Source organism: Cinclus cinclus, chromosome 1, assembly GCF_963662255.1.
Source record: "Cinclus cinclus chromosome 1, bCinCin1.1, whole genome shotgun sequence".
Taxonomy (NCBI): domain Eukaryota; kingdom Metazoa; phylum Chordata; class Aves; order Passeriformes; family Cinclidae; genus Cinclus; species Cinclus cinclus.
This window is the reverse complement of record NC_085046.1, coordinates 126,999,768-127,018,511: the sequence shown is the minus strand read 5'-3', so window position 1 is coordinate 127,018,511 and position 18,744 is coordinate 126,999,768. Positions and strand designations below refer to the sequence as shown.

Genomic DNA, 18,744 nt, shown 5'->3' with positions numbered 1-18,744 from the left:
AAGCACTCTAGAGCAGATTCAAAGGGACTATATGCTGGATTTACAGTATGCGTACTTTATAAAAGTAACTTTAAGTGCTTCAAGGGACAGATGGAGGCAATATATCCAACACAAAATGCTTATACAGTGTTTTGAGAATGGAAAGTACACAGGAGCCAGACACTTGAAAAAAAAAAATATCATGCCCAGTGAAAACTGGTAAAACTGAAACTGTTATAATAAAGATTAAGAAGCAATGGTATAGATGGCTCATACCTCCAAACAAACACCTTCAGAAACAATGTCTAATTCCAGGTAAAAAAAAAATGAAGAGCTGTAGAGCATATCCATGGAAACCTCTGTATGCCTTCAGGTTTTGTGGATGTCTTTGCCTGAAAATGTCTACCAGAGACATGTCTACCTTTTCTGTGTGTTTAATAATGCTGTATGCAACTATTTACAGTATTTCTTTGGGGTTTATTAGCTGTAGAATGAACAGTTTTGAAGATAGTACAAAGAGAGCAGACCAATGCATCTACTTACATGACTAAAACCTGTGTGCTGAAAAGTCTTTGAAAGATCAGATTTGGAAACTTCTTTCCAGTTTTATCTAACAATGTAATTTGAAACAGGTTTACTAAATAACTTCAGTTTAAACACAAGCTTTTGGATATCAATATATGAGCATTTTAAAACAGCCTCAAAGTCAAGAAATAGTTACAACATATCTAAATATTTTTAAACACAGCTATTTTGTCTCTGTGGAAAGTGGTAAGAGATACCATTTGGAAATATTTGTTTTCAAAAGTCCAAAACACCATGCACCTGGACTCCTACTTGCCTAAGCTGTGTGCCCTATAATAGAGAGCTGCTCTCTACACAGTCTTTGTATTTAGCAAACACACTAATCTTAATTACTGTGCACAAGGTTGTCTCTTCCAGCATCACAGGTTCCTTCTTCCTGCTATGGAAAAGCTGCCTTTGAGTGCAGGAAAGGGGGCATGGAGGCTGCTTTGGATGGAACGGGTTTGGGGTCTGAGGGAACAGGCTCCTTCATGCACAGACCTAATCACTCTACCCAGTTTCTCATTCCTTCTTCTGTATAACTCCACTCAAGTAGGACTAGAAGGCATTTTTATGTTTACAGCATCTCTTGTAACTGGAGGAGAGGAGGAACAGGACCAAAAAGAACACACAGTCCTTTTTCATGTGATTCCCTACCAACACTAACATTCTTTAAGTCCTGTCAGCCCTCCCTATCTCATCTAATCATTCATTTATTTGTATTCTATGTCTCTCTCCCATGTTGCTGGATACTGAGCACCTCTTACAAGTTCCTGAGTGCCCGCCAAGCCTGCTGAGGACTACTGAATGATTCAAAAGAGAGACAGGACATTCCAAGCCTTTGGCAAAATCTTTGCTGCAAATTTAATGGACTGCTGATATTGTAACTACATTGTGTCCCCAGTCTCAGCTACTGGAGTAGGGGTGCAGACACCAGAGCCTAGAAAAAGCAGGCAAGAAGTGGAGTTTCCTCTTCACGGTCTTGGCACATAGGAGGTGAGACCATTAAGAGACTTTAACAAGACCAGTCATAATCTATGTCTCCTTTAAACTACACAGTAGAGAAGAGCCAGGCTGTCTACTGAACTCTGTTTTTGGGGCTTCTAGTTAAAATGCTCTTTTGCCTGAGGCTAGAGTCATAAGAGTCAGAATGGGAGGCAAATTAGGCTTAAAATAATTTTTTACCAGTGTTTAATATAAAATGTGTATGTTCTCTCGGAGGACATTTGTAACTCATAAGTTATTCTAGCTTGAAACTATGAATAATAAATAATTTAGTAGATATGCTACAACAAGGATTATAAACATGCAAACCAATATAAACAGTACCTGATATAGGGAAACACTCAGATGAGCTCTGCCTATGATTTTGGAAGCTGAGATTTTTTTAATCCCCATGCTTCTACAGAGGCATAAACCCCTGCTATGTTCAATGCCTGCCAACAGTTACCATAGTGTGGTTTCTCAAATAAAGAAACCATAACAAAGAGGAAGAAGAACTGCTGAAACTTTGCTGAGTAAAAACCAACTATAAACCAAAAAAAATGAAGAAATTAATCTGTAAGCTTTTTTTTTTTTTTTCTGATCCAAGACTGCTGTAACCGATGGCCTGCTTTATACCCTCAAACTTAAATACATGTTTGTTTATCCAACCCACAAACTCAATTGTCTGCTTTACAGCTGACTAGAAGCTAACCTTAAAGCTGCTTAATAAATCTTAATAGTAAAACTCAGTCGAATGATACTGTGCTGTTAAAACAGACTCTGGATCTTGGGTTAACCTTCCATGCTTTTGTAAATACTTCCACAAAATCACTGAACCAAAAATATTAGGTGAAACTGACCTCCATAACCTGCTAGGACTTTACCATTGCTGTGGAAAAAGTGAAAATGCAGTCTACTTTTCTTTGGTTTGCAACTTACTGTAATGTACTTTAAAAGTAAAAACTGAAAAAGATAGATATAGCTTTTGCATATGGGAATGCAGATGTATCAAAGGGAATGTGATAACTTGTTGAAGAATATCAAACTATATTGCTAAAAAAGACACAGATGTGTGGAAACTGATGAAAACATGACATTAAGGACATGCTAGCATTTCCATTTACTTACACCCTTCCCATTAAAAGCACCCTGAGCATGGTATATATATATATATATATATATTTATAGCTACAGTTCTTCTTTTTGTCACTTCAAAGTGGAGAAGAACCTGGGTGTAAACAGCTTTGATAAATGACTTCACCAAGAGTTTCCTGTTCCTCAGATATGCTTTTCTCACTGTATTTTATTTCATGATACCCAAAATTCCTTTTGAAAACACACTTTCTAGATCTTAGTGCTCCCAAGAATTGCCTCAAGCACTCTGCTGCATGAAAATGTAGATTCCTCGTTTGTGGTCCTGGTAGAAATAAGCAATGATTTGGCTAACATTTTGAGGTGCATCTAATGATTGTACTGTGCAATTCAGGAGGACACAATTAATTTAATACTTGGACTTTTTCCATGGCTTGCCATTTCCTCGGACTACCAATGTTAGCCTAGTCCTCAAGAGGAACTTTGTAACTTCCAAACTTCAGGCTATTCTGCATTACACCAACAGCCCCTGACTAATGCATTTTTTTTTTTTGGCAACAAAGCAGTCATTTCAGGGAATGAAAACTTGGCAGAAGTTTCTTCTGCCAACCAAAGGATATCCTTTTCCAAGGAAGAATTCCAGTCTTTCAGATTAATTAGCTTAAGTTTTCCATTACTGCAACAGGTGAAGGCAGTTATAGATATACCAAGTATGTGGCTGTGTTTTTGCCTTATGTACATGGATGTTTAAGGTTTCTCATTTCCTCCTTCTGATCTAGAACACTCTAATGAATAATAAAAATCCTCACATCTACTAAAATGGACTTTAGATGTGCCACTATTTGCAAAATAAATCATACCAGAGTGATGTCTCAGAATTCTCTATTTAATGTAAATATGTCAGCACATTGCTTACCATATTTAATTTTTATTCATCCCTTACATAGAGTTGTAATCAAATTAGTTTGAAAGGTTTCTTGTGAAATCATTGTATAAACCATATTTCTTAAGTAGATGCATGTATGAAAATAAACAGATTCATTTTCTGAATTATATGAGTTTATGATAGTATAACAAATCCTTCAGTGTTTTTAACATGATTATACGACACTTATCTGGGAAACTGGCATTATATATCAAGTAATAAAGTTTCTGTAGACACTTAATAAATCACGTTGCAAAATAACACAATCTGCATTTTCACTCCAAGATTTAAAAACTCTTTCAGGGATACATGAAATGAGGTTTATGGGTATTTAATTTTTCACGTTTGTACCTTTTACACAAAGTTCTTTTCTGAACTAGGTAGCTCCTGATGAAAGTAGCACAAAATTTGTTACATCTTGATAGATATTGGTCTAAAAAAATAAAATACTGGACGATCCCAAGTTGCTAATAGTGCCCTTTCTCCTCTTACACCTCCTGCTCTTGATGCAGTAACTTCAGAGCTATCACCTTTCACAGAAAATTCATGCAATGTCATAAAATGCTACATGATATCTTGTTTTCCTACAGCACACTTGTCATTCAGCTTGACAAAACTATGAATGCACATGTATTTCAAATACAACAATCCAAATCACTGGGCCCCAAAGCTATGGCTTGCAGACTTAACTTAGTCTACCAGAATAATTTCTCTGGTCACAACTTGCTCCTTGCTCCACATCTTTGCAACTCATACTTTGTTTAACAGCAAAAAGTATATTCCCTGCATGACCTTACATCCCTCTCCCTTCAAGTGGATGTAAAGGAATCTATAGCAAGAAGGCTGCAGGCCAGATGGAGGCACTTTCAATGAGCCTGCTGTGGCCAAAGAATCATTACTCCTGACATAGATTAGACAACACTGCACGTCCCACCAAAGGATCTTCACAGTAATGCTGGCAGAACAGATATTTAGAAGTACATTGGCATTATGGTTCTTAATATCGTTTCCTCAAAAAAGTCCTGCTTCTCCCTCCCAAAGAGCAATTCAGAAATAACTACGTCAAGTTTTCAGGAGCTTCAGAATTATTTTAAGTCCTGATTTGTGCCTTAATGTATCCTACTACCCATCTTCAGGGTCCCTATTCAGTGTGGACCAGTTGAATGCATGCACGTAAATGAGTCATGCCTTTCATTTCAATGACTCACATGCTTAGTTGGGTGTATTTGCATGATAATAATCCTTCAAATTAAAAATGAGACAGAAGAATCATCGTTTCAAAACACAAAATAGCATTTCTCAGTTGCTTGTACCAGGACAAGGAAATACCATCAGCCTACATCGCAGGCCTGGGAAAAACACCTGTCTGGCAAAAGTTCTTCAATATCCACTACTATCTATAATTGTGAGAGCATCTTTCTATAGAGACACCTTTTCTTGAAGCAGAATAGTACTCCAGCTGTTACCCTGGGCCTCTCAGGGGTTACTTGCATTCATTAAGACCAAAATTAAATGTAAGGATAGGTAAGAAATCAGCTCAAATGACAGACAAGATACTGAAAATCTAATTAGATCTGGCTAAGGAAGTATAGGAGCAGTATTAGTTGATGTAACACAATTAAAATCCCATGTGAACTAAACCTGTAATTTTTATTCCTATTACTTCAAATAATTTCCAATAATAACAAAAGTAACAGTTGCGCTTTTTAGAAGAACTGGTTAGACAGCATTTGCTGCAAATTATTCACTAAATCAACTAATCTACCCGGGGCAAAAGGAAAAACAAACAAAAAGCGCTATCTTTTTTGGAGAACAAAGTGTTTGTCCAGCAGCTGTGTGCTCAAGAGCTTGCCTAGTTTTTTAAGTGTAGAGATTGGAAAGGTAACTGCTTTTCCCTACAGATCTTGCCTTGCTTATATCATCGCAACTGCATCACCCATGGTACAGGAATATCCTATGATTCACTGACTAGCAAGTCTGAAAGACAGACCATTTTGTCCGGCATTGTGGCTAGCAGTGTGCCAATTTGGCACATTTTCAAGGGTGTATGAGGTTCTTTTTTTCCCCTTCAGATGGTAAGAGGATGCTGGGAAGGCTCTCAGGAGCCAGCTGACACTGCCTCTCATCTCTGTAGCTGTATCCGCTGTGCATGAGGGAGCAGCTACCAGCTCCACCCAATCCTTGCCGAATTCCTGTGGCCTTACTTGGATGTTTATCCAAAGATGCTCTGTGACCATGGTCTGTGTCACTCAAAATCTGATTATTTGTTGCCTTTCCTTCCTGAGCTATTGCTCCAGGGGACAGAAGAATGCCAGGATTAGCTATTTTAGGGAGCCCAGGTGATGGATAAGATCAAGGAGTTTCAGCCTAGGGACTGGAAAAGCATGTCCACTAACTATTTAAATTTTTTTATAGCTTAGACTGTAATATCAAAAGTGTCACGTAGATAGACCTTTATGTTCTTCATACTATCTTACGATCAGTTTTCAAGTACATTTTCTGTGATTGTAAGTATAGAACCCTGTAGCTTTTAGAGTGACATCCGGAAATTCATTCCAGCTCAGTATACAAGGCTCTGCACTTTAAATACAGTAACAGAGGGGCACCTTAAAGCATGTAACTGTTAGACATTTCCACCCAGACTTTTTCCTGTTTTATGAAAGTAACTGCATTGAACAAAAGTATGCATAAGCTGAATCCACATCAAAGACATACGTGCTTTTAGTATAAAACCAGAAATTAGTATTTTGTCTTCTTGTTCTTCTACTGAACTTCCAGCTGCCCTGTTTGCAGAAATGCCTTACTGAATATACAAGTATGTCCATCATCCTTTACAAGCTCTAGTGCAGGGCTTTCTTGACAATTATTATTATAATTCTGGATGCATGCCCTGTTTGCATCATAAGCAAAGACTGCATACAAAATCAAATGTTCACATTCAGATACAGGTAGCAGCAAGAAAGCAGGTTATGCTGGAGACATTTATCCGCAATTTCCCTGCTGTGCAGAGTTCACCAGGATTTTTTTTTTCTGCTGTTGGCTCTCAAAAATATCTGTCCTTTTCTTAGGCTGATTTGTTGCACTTCATTTTGAGATGTTCGTTTGTTTCCAATCACCCTTTAACCTTTACAACCTACACGTATTCTCGTTTTATATACGCTTGCAAATTTCCCAGCAGGGGAATATAACTCCACTGGCGCACACTGTATGATTAGCTTTGTAAAGAAAACAAACCCTTTCTGCACCTTGGAATTTTTAACACCAGAGCAAAAGCGACGTACGAAACTATCGAACCTCGGCGAGGCTCCCGACAAAACGCTCCTCTAAACGGAGCCCTCGCTGCGATAGAGGCTGTTCCTCTCTTCCTAGCAGTGGCTCAACATTCAACCTCAAACCGTCCCGAAGTGCGGCCGAGGCTCCAGGCACGAGAGCCACGCCGACCGGAGCGGAGGTGCGGCGGAGCCCGGGCGCACGGACGATCGCCCCTCGGCTCAAGCCCCGTCAGCTGGCCGGGAGAGGCTCGCCTCGCTGGTGGAGAGGGGACAGGCGGGGCGTTAGCGGTAAAAAGCCCTCACGTAAGAGAGGGAGAGTTGCCGACACGTCAAGGCAGCGCAAGAGTAACAGCACAGTCAGCGATGCTTGAACCCCGCGCTACCCTCACAAAAAACGACCCGCTTTCCAGCACGGCTCCGCCAGATGCTTGCGGGTTACGGCGCTGCCGGGAACGCGGGCGGCCGGCAGCGGGAGCGAGGGCGTTCGCGGCACGGGGCTGCAGGGGCGAGGCTGGCGGCGGGGCCCCGCGGGGGCACACCCGGCCGGGGCGGCGCTCCCTGGCCGGAGGCGGAGCCTTGGCACCGCCGCCGAGCCCCGTAGCGGGGCCGGGCGCTGCTGCTGCCGGAGCCTCGCCTGGCCTCCTCCCTCCTGGGTTTGCCACATCGGCACAGCCGTTCCGAGAAGGAGCTCCCCGCAGCGGAGCGGGAGCCCAGCGCGGGGAGATGGAGCCCCGGCGCCGCCGCCGCCGCTGCTCCCCGGGACTCGCGCTCTGCCAGGGCCGCTGCTGCCACTGCCGGGACGGAGAGAGCGGCCCCGCCGCCGTCTAACGCCGCAGCCCCGGCGGCGCGGCCGAGGAGGGAGGCGGCGCGGAGGACGCCGCGGCCCCTCCGCCCGCCGGGCGGCGGCGAAGCGCGGCCCCCTCCTCCCCGCCTTCCTCGCCGCCGCTTCCCCGCCCCCGCCCGGCCCTCGGCCGGGCTCGGCAGCCGGGCCATGGCGAGGCGATGAGGGAACGGCCGCCCCTGCCCGCAGGCTGCGTGGGGAGGCGGGGAGCGAAGGGGCTGCGCGGCTCGGCGGCGCTGGAGCCGGGCGGCGGGGCGGGGGGATGCGGGGCGCGGGGGCCGCGGCGCTGCAGCTCCTCTCCCGGGCCGTGAAGCAGGCGGCGGCGCAGGGTGCCCGGCAGGACCTGGGCCGCTGGCTGTCCCGAGCCGCCGGGACGGCGGCGGGAGGCGGCGGCAGCAGCAGCGGGGACGCCATCGGCTTCGTCCCGGCGGAGGCGGCGGGAGCCGGCGGGCTGCTGCTGGGGCCCTGCGCGGAGCAGGACGGGCTGCCGCCCGCGGAGCTGCTGCTCTGCCAGCTGCCCGAGCCGGGCGGCGGCGGGCATGGGCTGGCCGAGGCCCGGGGCTGGCGCTGCTCCTGCTGCCTGCTGGGCACCTGCTGGTACAAGAGCTGCCTCAGCCTCTGCGTCCTGGCCGCCGTGTGCTTCGCCTCGCTGGCCCTGGTTCGCCAGTACCTGCGGGACCTGCTGCTTTGGGCCGAGAGCCTTGACAGCCTGGCCGGCGTGCTGCTCTTCACCGTGGGCTTCATCGCCGTGTCCTTCCCGTGTGGCTGGGGCTACATCCTGCTCAACGTGGCCGCCGGCTACCTCTACGGCTTCGTGCTAGGCATGGGGCTGATGGTGTTCGGCGTCCTCGTCGGCACCTTCATCGCCCACGTGGCCTGCAAGCGGCTCTTGGCCCGCTGGGCACGGGCCAGGATCCAGGGCAGCGGGACGCTCAGTGCCATCGTCCGTGTCGTGGAGGGCGGCAGCGGCCTCAGGGTGGTGTGTCTGTCGCGGCTGACGCTGATCCCCTTCGGGGTGCAGAACGCCGTCTTCGCGGTGAGTCCCTGCCTGGGCTGTACGGCCGAGGAAGGCAAGTGCTGGAAGGATGTCTTTTCGGCATAGTGACTGCTGTTATTGGTAGAGGTTGCCTCCTTTCCTGGGAACACGGCATGGTTTCTCTTTTAGCGTCAGTAAAAACAACCCATTGTGCTGCTCTTCTGTGCATGCTGAGGGACAGCACGCAGATTTTTGAGATGCCTTCCTCACTGGCGTTGTGTTAGAGTTGCTCTCTCGTCTTTCAAGACTGTGTTCTGGTGTTAGAATCACCAAGGTGCTGCATAGCAAAATCTGTGGAGAACTCGACAGTTACGAAGTGTCTGTGCTTTTAAAGTGATATGCTTTAAAACCTGGCAAGAGTTGAGAAAAACTCTTGCCAGATCTTCCTAAACTACTTATGTTAAATAATCACATTGGAAAAAAAGAAGCAGACAGATTAAAATTCTTTCTCGGTGTGGTTGGTGTTTGTACCATGCATCTGGCAAATCAATACAGGATGTGTCAAGTCTGTGCACACAAGACAGGTTGCAGGTTTTGGGCATGGTGGGATGTAGACTCAGACCTAAAAAGCGACTGTACTAGAGTGGCAGTGAAAGTTAGTTTAAACTTGAGTCTGGAAGAGGGTTAGTCTTGCTTTTCTTTCTACTTTCAGGTGAAGATTGGTACTTTCATTTGGTCTCTTTGATAATCTTAAAGGAAAAAGTAAAGAGGAACGTGGAGGGTGATTTTTTGAGTATTGTCATGCTGCTGATGGCAATTTCAGACAATTTCAGACCCTCATTGCTTCCCGACTACTTTGTCTGAAGGATCTGCTTTTGGCTGTGTTATGCCTGAGTTGTATCTAATAACTTGGTGAAATCAAAACAAAGGAAACTGGATTGTGAACACTTTAAATGTTATCAGTAACTTGTATGTTCTTTAACATAAGTGACTATCTAAATACATGTTTTGGTCTGCCACTTTGATATATAGCCCCCCTTCCTTTCCCTGTCTGCCGTCCTGATCCTGTACCCTTCTGAAGCACTTGCTCAATTTTGACAGAATCATCTGGCTGCAATTAGTAGGTCACCAAATGCCAAATTTGTTCTTTAAGTAAAATTTAATCCGTGCAATTTTGGGGTGTAACATCCACACAAAATATTTTAAATTGCTGGATATAAAAGTGTGTTTACTGGAGCGTTCATTCATTCATTCCAGAGCTGTAATCTCTATCCATAAGAGCTATAGCAACTTGTAATTTCTTAAGCAGATCCTTTAACCATTTCCTTGTTAAGAATGAGAAACTGAACAGCTGAACCTCTGCTGGCTCATTTGTTAACCTAATTACTGCAGGACTGAAGAGGCTTAGACCTTTCCAGCTGGGAGCAGAGTCCCTCCTGGAGCCCAAGGTCCCATGTAGCAGACGAAGCTTCTGCTCTTCTGTGACCCTCCAAAAGTGGGGAGAACTGTTGTGCTGTTGTTCTCAGCTTTGGGGTGTCACTCGCAGTAGTCAGCAGATGATATAAAGTAGTATTGAATCTGAAGAACAGACCAGAGAATTGCCAAGTTAAAATTATTTCCTTCCTGGCATAACTGTGCTGTGGGAAACACAATTCAGCAGAGTATTTGGGCCAGTTCAATATTAAAATTATGCTGTAAATCACTGTGGTTTGTGTTCTCCATATTCTGCAGGCTAAATAATTTTCTTTCCAAGTGGATGGTTTCAGTGTTAACAAAATAGATAGGAAATGAGACAAAACCACACACTTAAATTATGCCCAGTAACTTGGATGTTTTTTGCTAATTTTAGTTTGGGTATGTTTATTACTCCTGATTTACTGCTTTATAGCATAGTCAAATAAAGCACAGTGTATACTCAGTTTTTCACTGAGAACATATAATATGAACTACTAATCACCGAAAAGTGATGCATACAAATCTAGGGATTCTAGACAGTTTCTCATTTTCAATCAAGTTTAAGTTATGTAAGAAATACAGATTTCTACCTACACAGACCAAGCTGTCATTTCCTTGAAATCTCATTTATTTGAAAACTTAACACTCGTTTTAAGTTTAGAATGCATTTCCCCATGCTAGCAACTTCAGCAATGAATTTGAAAAGGATTAATTTTTAAGCAACAGTGAATTTAAGAAAAAGCACACATCTTTAATTTTCTGGTGGTTTGGTCTGTGCATGTTTTCTGTGTGGATATTTTTAAGTAAACGAGATACTGAGAATACTTTAATGAGAAGGAAGGAAATGACACATGAGGTTCTGGGAAAGGCATAACCTTGATGTGAGCAGGGTCATCTGCAGGGCTGGGATTAAATGATTTCTACAAGCACTTGTTCAGTAGCATGTACCATCTGCTGAGGGCTTTTGGGAGGTTCACTTGTAGGGGTGTAGAGCAAGATGGAAGATCTTAGGATTTCATTAGTGAGGGAATAATGTCAATTCAAACAGCACATGAGGAAAATTTACACAAATTATTTAGCATCTCACCAGCCAGACATGAAGATCTTGCCTCTTAAAAAGTCATTCTGCTGATAGTAGAGGGTGAGGTAATGCATTTGTTTGCTTTTCTGGAATATAGCACTTGCTAACTGAAAGCATGTTTGTATTTCCCTTTTGAGTGAGTTTTACTTAATTGTCATTCCTGATGCCAGAGTGGTCTGGGCTGCTGGGGTGGATTGATAGCTCTTACTGATGTTTGTCTACACACAGCTCTCTCACCTTGGCAACTCTGGAGTGTTTTGAAGGCTGGTCTGTAAGGAGGCCTGGTATGCAGGTTATCATCTCCTTCCCACGAGTTTGTTCTTGGAATGAGATTTGTGCAAACTGGTTACTTGTAGTGCCAGATGTAGGCTAGATGGGATTTCATACTTTTCCCCCCTTCTTTAAGGGGACTATTACATGAAGTAAATAATCTGATTGAAAAAATTGAGTATTCAAGTGTGCGCATCTGGGTTCAGAAATGCATACAATAAAGTCAGAGTTAAAAAAATGGTACCTGCATTGCAAGAACATGCACACTGCTTCCTCTGCTTGATGGAAAGCTGCCTGCTGGTTTGGTTTATTTGTATTAACTGGGATTTTTTTGAGGGGGTGGTTTTGGCTTTTTTTTGGGGGGGGGGGAGCAGGGGAGGGCTGTTTCTGGGGGGTTTTTTGGGCTTTTTTTGAGGAAAACGCACCAGAATTATCCCTTCCCCTTGGTCAATAAGCCTATCTGATCTGAAATGGGGATTTGTAAACTAAGGGAAGAGAAAATGAGCTGCAAAGGCAGTAAAGTCCTGACAGAAACATTTATTCCTTGACAGTACAGAACCAAAGGTGTCAGCTGCAAAAAATGCACAGAAGTTTCATGGGACAAAGCCCGTCCAAGACTTAAGGGGGGAGTTTCTGGCTATTTTTATCACTGCAATTAGGTAGTTCTTAATTGTATTTGAATACAATCTAAACGCATTACCATATGGCCCATAACACAATTGCATCCGTGCTTGTTTTGGGATTTCAGGGTTAAATTTTGCTGGCTTGAGCTTTCACCAGAAACAGAGCCCTGGTAAGCTCTGTTAGGCAGCCTGGCCATGCAGATACCATTCTGGCAGGTTCATAGAACAGTAAAGTTTGTGGAAAGAAAAGTATGGAAACCTGTAAGTTTTAATGATGATTTCTCAAGTTTCTTAGGCTGGGGTGCTGTCCACTTGTGCATTCTGGGGAAAGGGATGTAAGTGTAGCTCTAAACCTACAGTTTAGTCAAAAGGGCATCTCAACATTTTTTTCACCCTCTCCTTAGCTTTCACTGTGGTGGGAAGCACACCTGCAAGTCAGTCTATCCACTGGGGCAGTCTCCCCTTCATTTGGAAACAAGCTCTCTCATCACTCGGGAGGTCCAGTTGTTTCAGGACATATCCAGGTGTGCAGACATGTTGCTCTGCAACTGAAGTGTCCTTAATGCAGCTACAGAAATGAGAGAGGTGCCAGGAGTGTCAAAGCAATCTTTGGAAGTTTCCCAGCTCCATTAGATGTAATGGTAGTGTCCTACTTAGCAAATCTTGCCTCTGCATTAGTATTTCAGAAACTTTTAATAGCAGCTCCTTTATTCCCTTGGCAGTATGGGAAGTTTGGACTGTGCATTCTTATTACATGGCCCAGATTACAACAATACTTAAAAAAATCTTTTGAAAATATTGGTCAAATGTGAAGTTCTGACATAATTATATAATCCTTTCTCATTATAAGTCTAAATTAATCTTGTCTAGAGAAGGGAATATAATATTTGTGGTGCTGGTATATATTTCAGTCTGTGGGAAGTATAATATGCAGTGTGAAGTTTGGAAATGGCTTATTGGATCTTGTTCCAGTGAATTATTCTTAATCTTTATGCTTCATTGCATTCTGCTCCTCCATTGCCCTTCCTCCCAAAAACTTTCCACTGATGGTGCTTAGAGCTCTGAGAATTCAGCCCTGTGACTTTCACAGTAACTAAAGTTTATTTTAAGAATAGCATGATGAAATGAGTAACATTGCTGCTATTCTTTGGTCCTCAACATTGTACAAAACTGGCAAGGTCAGTAATTTCCATGTAGGCTCTCAGTGTTGGGGCTGTTCTTAATTAGATCTCTATTATCAACTGAATTGTCTGGAAAACTTATTGGACTGCTTGTTTTCAAAATCATCATTTTCATACTCATTTTTAACCCAGTTTCCACTTGTTTTCTTTTTTCTTGTGTAAATATTTTTTGATCTCATGATGCTTGTCTTTAATATTTCCCATGGCTACTGATACTAATTTAGCTGGCACTGTGTACTTTGTTCCCATGTAAGCTCATACATCCCCCTATTGATGCAGAACAGAAACTTGACAGCAAAGAGAAGAAAATACTGAAGTATTACTAGTGTTTTCTCCAGAGAAATGAATAAAACCTATAGCTGTGTGTACTATTTTGTTCACCAATTAAAGTGAGATGCAAAATACCTTTGGTAGATAATCTTAATAGTACTCATATCAGTATAGATAGATATTGCTCATAGGGATCACATGTATCTTAATAAACTCATAACTTGCCCAGCATAAATTGTTTCTGCCATTCTGTTACCTGGATCATATTTTAGACAGTGACATTTTGAACAATTACTTCTGTTATTATTTGCCATACACATAAAATGTAAAACAGATTTTTGCCTTGGACCTTCACATTCAATAAAGTAATTTCTTCTCACAAGTAAATTCTCATAAATCCAAGGGCTGCAGTCAGCAGGTAAAAATAGATATCTTCACTGAACAGTGTAATTGCACCCCTAGTTAATGACTTGCACAAAGATGTTGCATAATGTGAGGTGAAACGAAATCAAACTTAGTAACTTTTAAAAGGCCAGATAAGAACTAGATACTGTTTTGTTATATTATCTTCCTCCATGCATGAATCAAAGTTTCAGTCAGGGCATGTAGAATATTCTTTTATGATTTTGTAGGGATGGGTGTGGGAAGTAGTAGTCTGGTTGTTTGTACAGATAGATTGTGTTGGAGCTGCTTTTTGATTTCTTACTCTTCCTGTTTACTCAGATTACAGATTTATCACTACCCAACTACCTGATGGCTTCTTCCCTTGGGCTGCTGCCTACTCAGCTCCTGAACTCGTACTTGGGCACTACCTTGCGCACCATGGAGGATGTGATTGCAGAGCAAAGTGTTAGTGGCTATTTTGTATTCGGTTTACAGGTCAGTTAAAATAATTGCTTTCATAGACCTTTTGCAATGTTACTCCATCATTTCTGTGGATATTCTGATTTCTGTTGACTGCTAGATACTCAGAAAAATGGGTCTCCCCTGTACTGATTCCTTTAGCTTTTGTTTTATGTGCTGAGAAAAGTGTAACTCTCCCACCTCACCATAACACAAAGCAGAATTTACAGTGTTCTCTCTCTCTTTTTTTTTTTTTTTGGAATTTTTGTTAGGTTGTTGCAGCAGACCTCTCATTAAGGGTAGAAATGAGTCAAGACGCAGAGTCTCATTCGACAGCATGAAAAGGGTCCTGGTTTATTTTTCCTTACAGATTAGCTGTCCTGACTCTTAACTACAGCAAGCTCCTACTGTAGGGTCCAGCTGCAGACTGACTGCTGGCTATTTCCTGCTGGACTGTGACTGCAAGTACTGGTTTGTAGACTCTGAACAGAGGCTTTCACTAGCTCAGCTATGACTGTAGGCTCCAATTCCATCAGACCCAGACTAACCTCATAGCAGCTGTTTTACAGCAGCAACTCTTTTCCTTGTTTTAGTCTTCTTTGTGTCTTTCTGGATTGTTCCTTCTTCGTCAGGGCTCCTCTACTTCCTCAAAATCCTCTGCCTTTTAAGATCCCCCTGACTAGCCAGCCCACCCCTTTTATCACACTTATCTTTATTGGTCACAGCTGTTACACATTAAGGACAAGGCTATTCCTCCTTTGGTAATTAGTACAACTGTGACTTAAAGGGGCAAGGTTGCCTGCAATCTCTTCTTCTACAATAAGTTTTCTTCTCTTGCTGTTATAGAGTGATTTTATGATGCTTGAATCCCCAGCTGGGTGTTCTTTTGTGCTGAAGTTGAATTCTGCACCTTTAAGATTGGTTCCAAGAATGAAGGGGGGAAGAAGAAGTGTGCAGTTTGTTTTCAGTGACTGCACTTGCTTCCCCCATATCCTTCTCCTGGACTGTGTTGTCTTCAGTGGACAGTGGGAGAGGGCTCTCCTTTGCTTTTTAGTTAGATTTGGTTTTAGCTAGCTGAGGCAGAGAAGTTCCCCTGACTGTGGCTCTTCTTTTTCTTGGAACTGGTCAACCCTTCTCTAGACTGAAAACCCAGATAAACACTTGCCTTCTGGGGTGATCTCCTGCTGAATTTTAGACTTGTCAAACCACACCTACATAAAAGCTTATGTATGTGTAGACCCAGCACCTGTACGCTGTTCAGTCTTAGCACTCAGTATACCCATTTTGCATAGATATTCAGGATTAAAAATGCTGTGTAGTACTATTTTCCTAATGCCTGAATCAGAATATCCAAATTTTACAATTGAGTAGATTAATGAGAAGTATATCAAGTACCTTTACATGACCTTAGCTCTTGAAATAATTTATCACTAAATTTTGTGTGTAAGCCTTAAGTGTGAGACCATTATGAGTATAGAGTATGGGTACTTCAGAATTGCATTATACATTAAAAACCTCCTCTGACAGTGACAGTGCTTCAAGCTGTGTTTGACTAGCAATTACCATGGTTTGCAGACTTTCAGTAGCTACTGGAGTAATTTCTGTTCCTTAGTTTTTACAGTCATAAAGCTGATGTTTAACAATGCTACCATAAAAAACTAAGTCTAGGACCATTTTAAATATACCTTTCCCCCTTACCCCAAAATTTCTGTGCTCTTAAATAGAATATGGAATTCATAGCTTTCATGAAACATGGGTATGAGTATTAAAAATGTCTTTTTAAGTGTGGCATAGATAGTCTTGATATGTCATAAAGAAAATAAATGGTTTCTTGATCAGCTTTTAATTTAGTAATGAAATGTTATTTCCAGAGTAGTAGTTTTTAGTGGTCTTTTGCTTTTTCCCCCTATTTATATATTTATTTTTTTAAATTGACATTGACTCTCCTTTGCAGATTATATAGATTGTAACGCAAGTGTTGCTCAGGGAAGTGGTAGCTGGATAACCTGAATGTTTTAAAAGGAGTACTGATCTTCTTGAGACCAGTCCTTGGGATGTGGCTGAGTAACTGACTCCACTTTAGTGGAGAAATTATTTGCATTCTCCCACTGTCTCTCAGGTGTCTGCCGAGTGCTTTGCCTGGATGAGCTTTGATGGGACTTAGATTTAGTAAATAGCTCTGAAAATCCTTCACATTTCATGGTTGTCTATGTATATATATATATATTTAATTATTTATCTAGGAAGCTAGGTTACTGGTAGTAATATTTCTAAACCAAATCAAATTTAAATATTTTCCTATCTATTAAAAAATTAGTGTCTATAGTATCATTGTGAGTCTTATATTGGCCAGCTTTTGAAATGTGTAACATAAATTGGTGAAGAACATCATTTTCACCATAAGGATAGTTGAGCACTGGAGCAGAGTGCCCAGAGAAGTGGTGAAATTTCTATCCTTTCACAGTTTTCAAGACCTGACTGGACATAGTTCTGAGCAACCTGTTCTGATTTTACAGCCAGCCCTGCTCTGAGCAGCTGGTTGGGCTAGAGTGTGCCAGGGTGCCTTCCAGCTGCAGTTGTCCTGTGCTCATACTTGTCACTTGTCTTAGTGATATTCCAGCACTGTCTGCCATGCTGACAGGTGTTTTAAACAGTAGTCCTCAATGTTAAAGAAAACATAGCCCTACAGTTAGTAACAAAGTTCAGGTTTTAGACTCAGAACTCTAGATTCTGTTGTAAGTTATAGAACTTCTTCATCTTTTTGAAAGGAAGGTATAGTTTCCAGCTAGTTAATGTTCTTTAAAAAAGGCAGAGGAACGTGCTTCTTTCAAAGGGACTCTCACTGTGAGACACTTTGATTTTTGTTTGAAGATTTTTTTTCCCCTAAGGAGGATCTCGGTTAAAAACTTGACTGGTGTTACACTCAAGAGAAAAGGTGAAAGGATTTCTTTATAACAAGTACATGGATTTCAACAAAAAGAAAGAAACTTATCTTTTCAATTTTTATAAATATTTTAAGTTCTACTTAATGTCTATGTTTTGATATGCTGGTTACATTGTTAACATATGTAGGTTTAGAGCTACCCAGGGGCTGAGTTCATCTCCCTCCCTGTGTCTTGCCTGTGAAGTGTCTGTGAGTCAACAGATGCCTTCATGGATCTTTGAATTGACAACTTTTTGTTTCATTCAGATCAGTTGTTTTGTCTTCATTCCCACAGCCTATGCAGCCTACAACACTCTTGTTTTATTTGCAGATTGTCATAAGCATAGGACTCTCGTTTTATGTCGTTCACCGGGCTCAAGTGGAACTCAATGCAGCTATTGTAGCGTGTGAAATGGAAATGAAGACTTCACTTGTTAAAGAGACTCAGCCAAGCATCAATGGCTCAACCACATACTGCAACAAGAGGACAGTAGCATTCTCTGGAGGGAGTGTCAATATTGTGTGAATTCAAGTATTAATGACTAAGAAAGGTTTTGTGTACCTGAGATAGAAATATCTTGAACCTTGCCTAGAAATATCTATGGACAATTGAAATAGATTTTTAAAAAATTACAAGTGATTACAGGTTGTACTGTGGCACAAACCAATCGACCAGCTCTTTAATTGCACATGGGGTGACTTCTAGCAAGACAAGGAAGATGGCAAAGTAACTTAAGATGTAAATGCAAATTTGGCTACACCTTTGGTCATTTTTTCTGCCTGTCATGGCCTGTAGTCTGCACTTTAGTTTTTTTTTCCTTTGCTCCTATAAACTAAGAAATGCTTCTATAAACAGAAAAGTAGCACAGAGGTAAATATTTTTCTGCTTAGCATTATTTATAAGGCTAAATAATTATATATGGTAGAATTTTATTACTGATAAAGGTGAATGAGAAAGTATGCAATTCAGTGTATGTTATTCTTGAATGTGCTTTTGCTTTGGAATTGCTTCCAGAACTTGGAGTGTATTATTTAGCTAATGATGGGACCATTTGGCTTTTTAATTTTTAATTTAAAAAAAAAATAGAACCCTATATAAAGTTTTGGTTGAATGTATTTTTCTAAGTCCTTAAAAATGTTGCAGAGCCATGCAAATGTATTTACACAAGCTTAAATCCTACATTGTGGGACTGAAGTGCTCTTAAATTACATTTTAAGTTACACTGTGTAATATGCAAAGTACAAGGGAAAATTCAGAAGTTAGATTGCAATGACTATTTGAATGACACTTAATTGGTTTTGCCACCTTGGTGATTGTAACAAAGGGCTGTTCCACATTAGTCCTATATATGATACTTTTAATTGTTAAAAGGATGAAGTTTTTCAGCTCACATGACTGCATGTGGTAAGGCTAAAAGAGCAGGGAGCTAAATCTCTGCTCTAAACAGAATGATGGGATATTAGC

At 41.8% G+C, this 18,744-nt stretch overlaps 1 protein-coding gene across 1 annotated transcript; it reads left to right on the top strand.

Annotated features, from left to right (window-relative positions):
- The first annotated feature begins 244 nt into the window (after positions 1 to 244).
- Positions 245 to 18,275, top strand: TMEM64 (transmembrane protein 64). The gene is given in 7 exon segments (XM_062514741.1): positions 245 to 294; positions 6,810 to 7,503; positions 7,505 to 7,674; positions 7,734 to 7,780; positions 7,783 to 8,693; positions 14,237 to 14,392; positions 17,611 to 18,275. Coding segments are annotated over 7 exon segments (2,223 nt in total). The 3' UTR covers positions 17,806 to 18,275.
- The last annotated feature ends 469 nt before the right edge of the window (positions 18,276 to 18,744 follow it).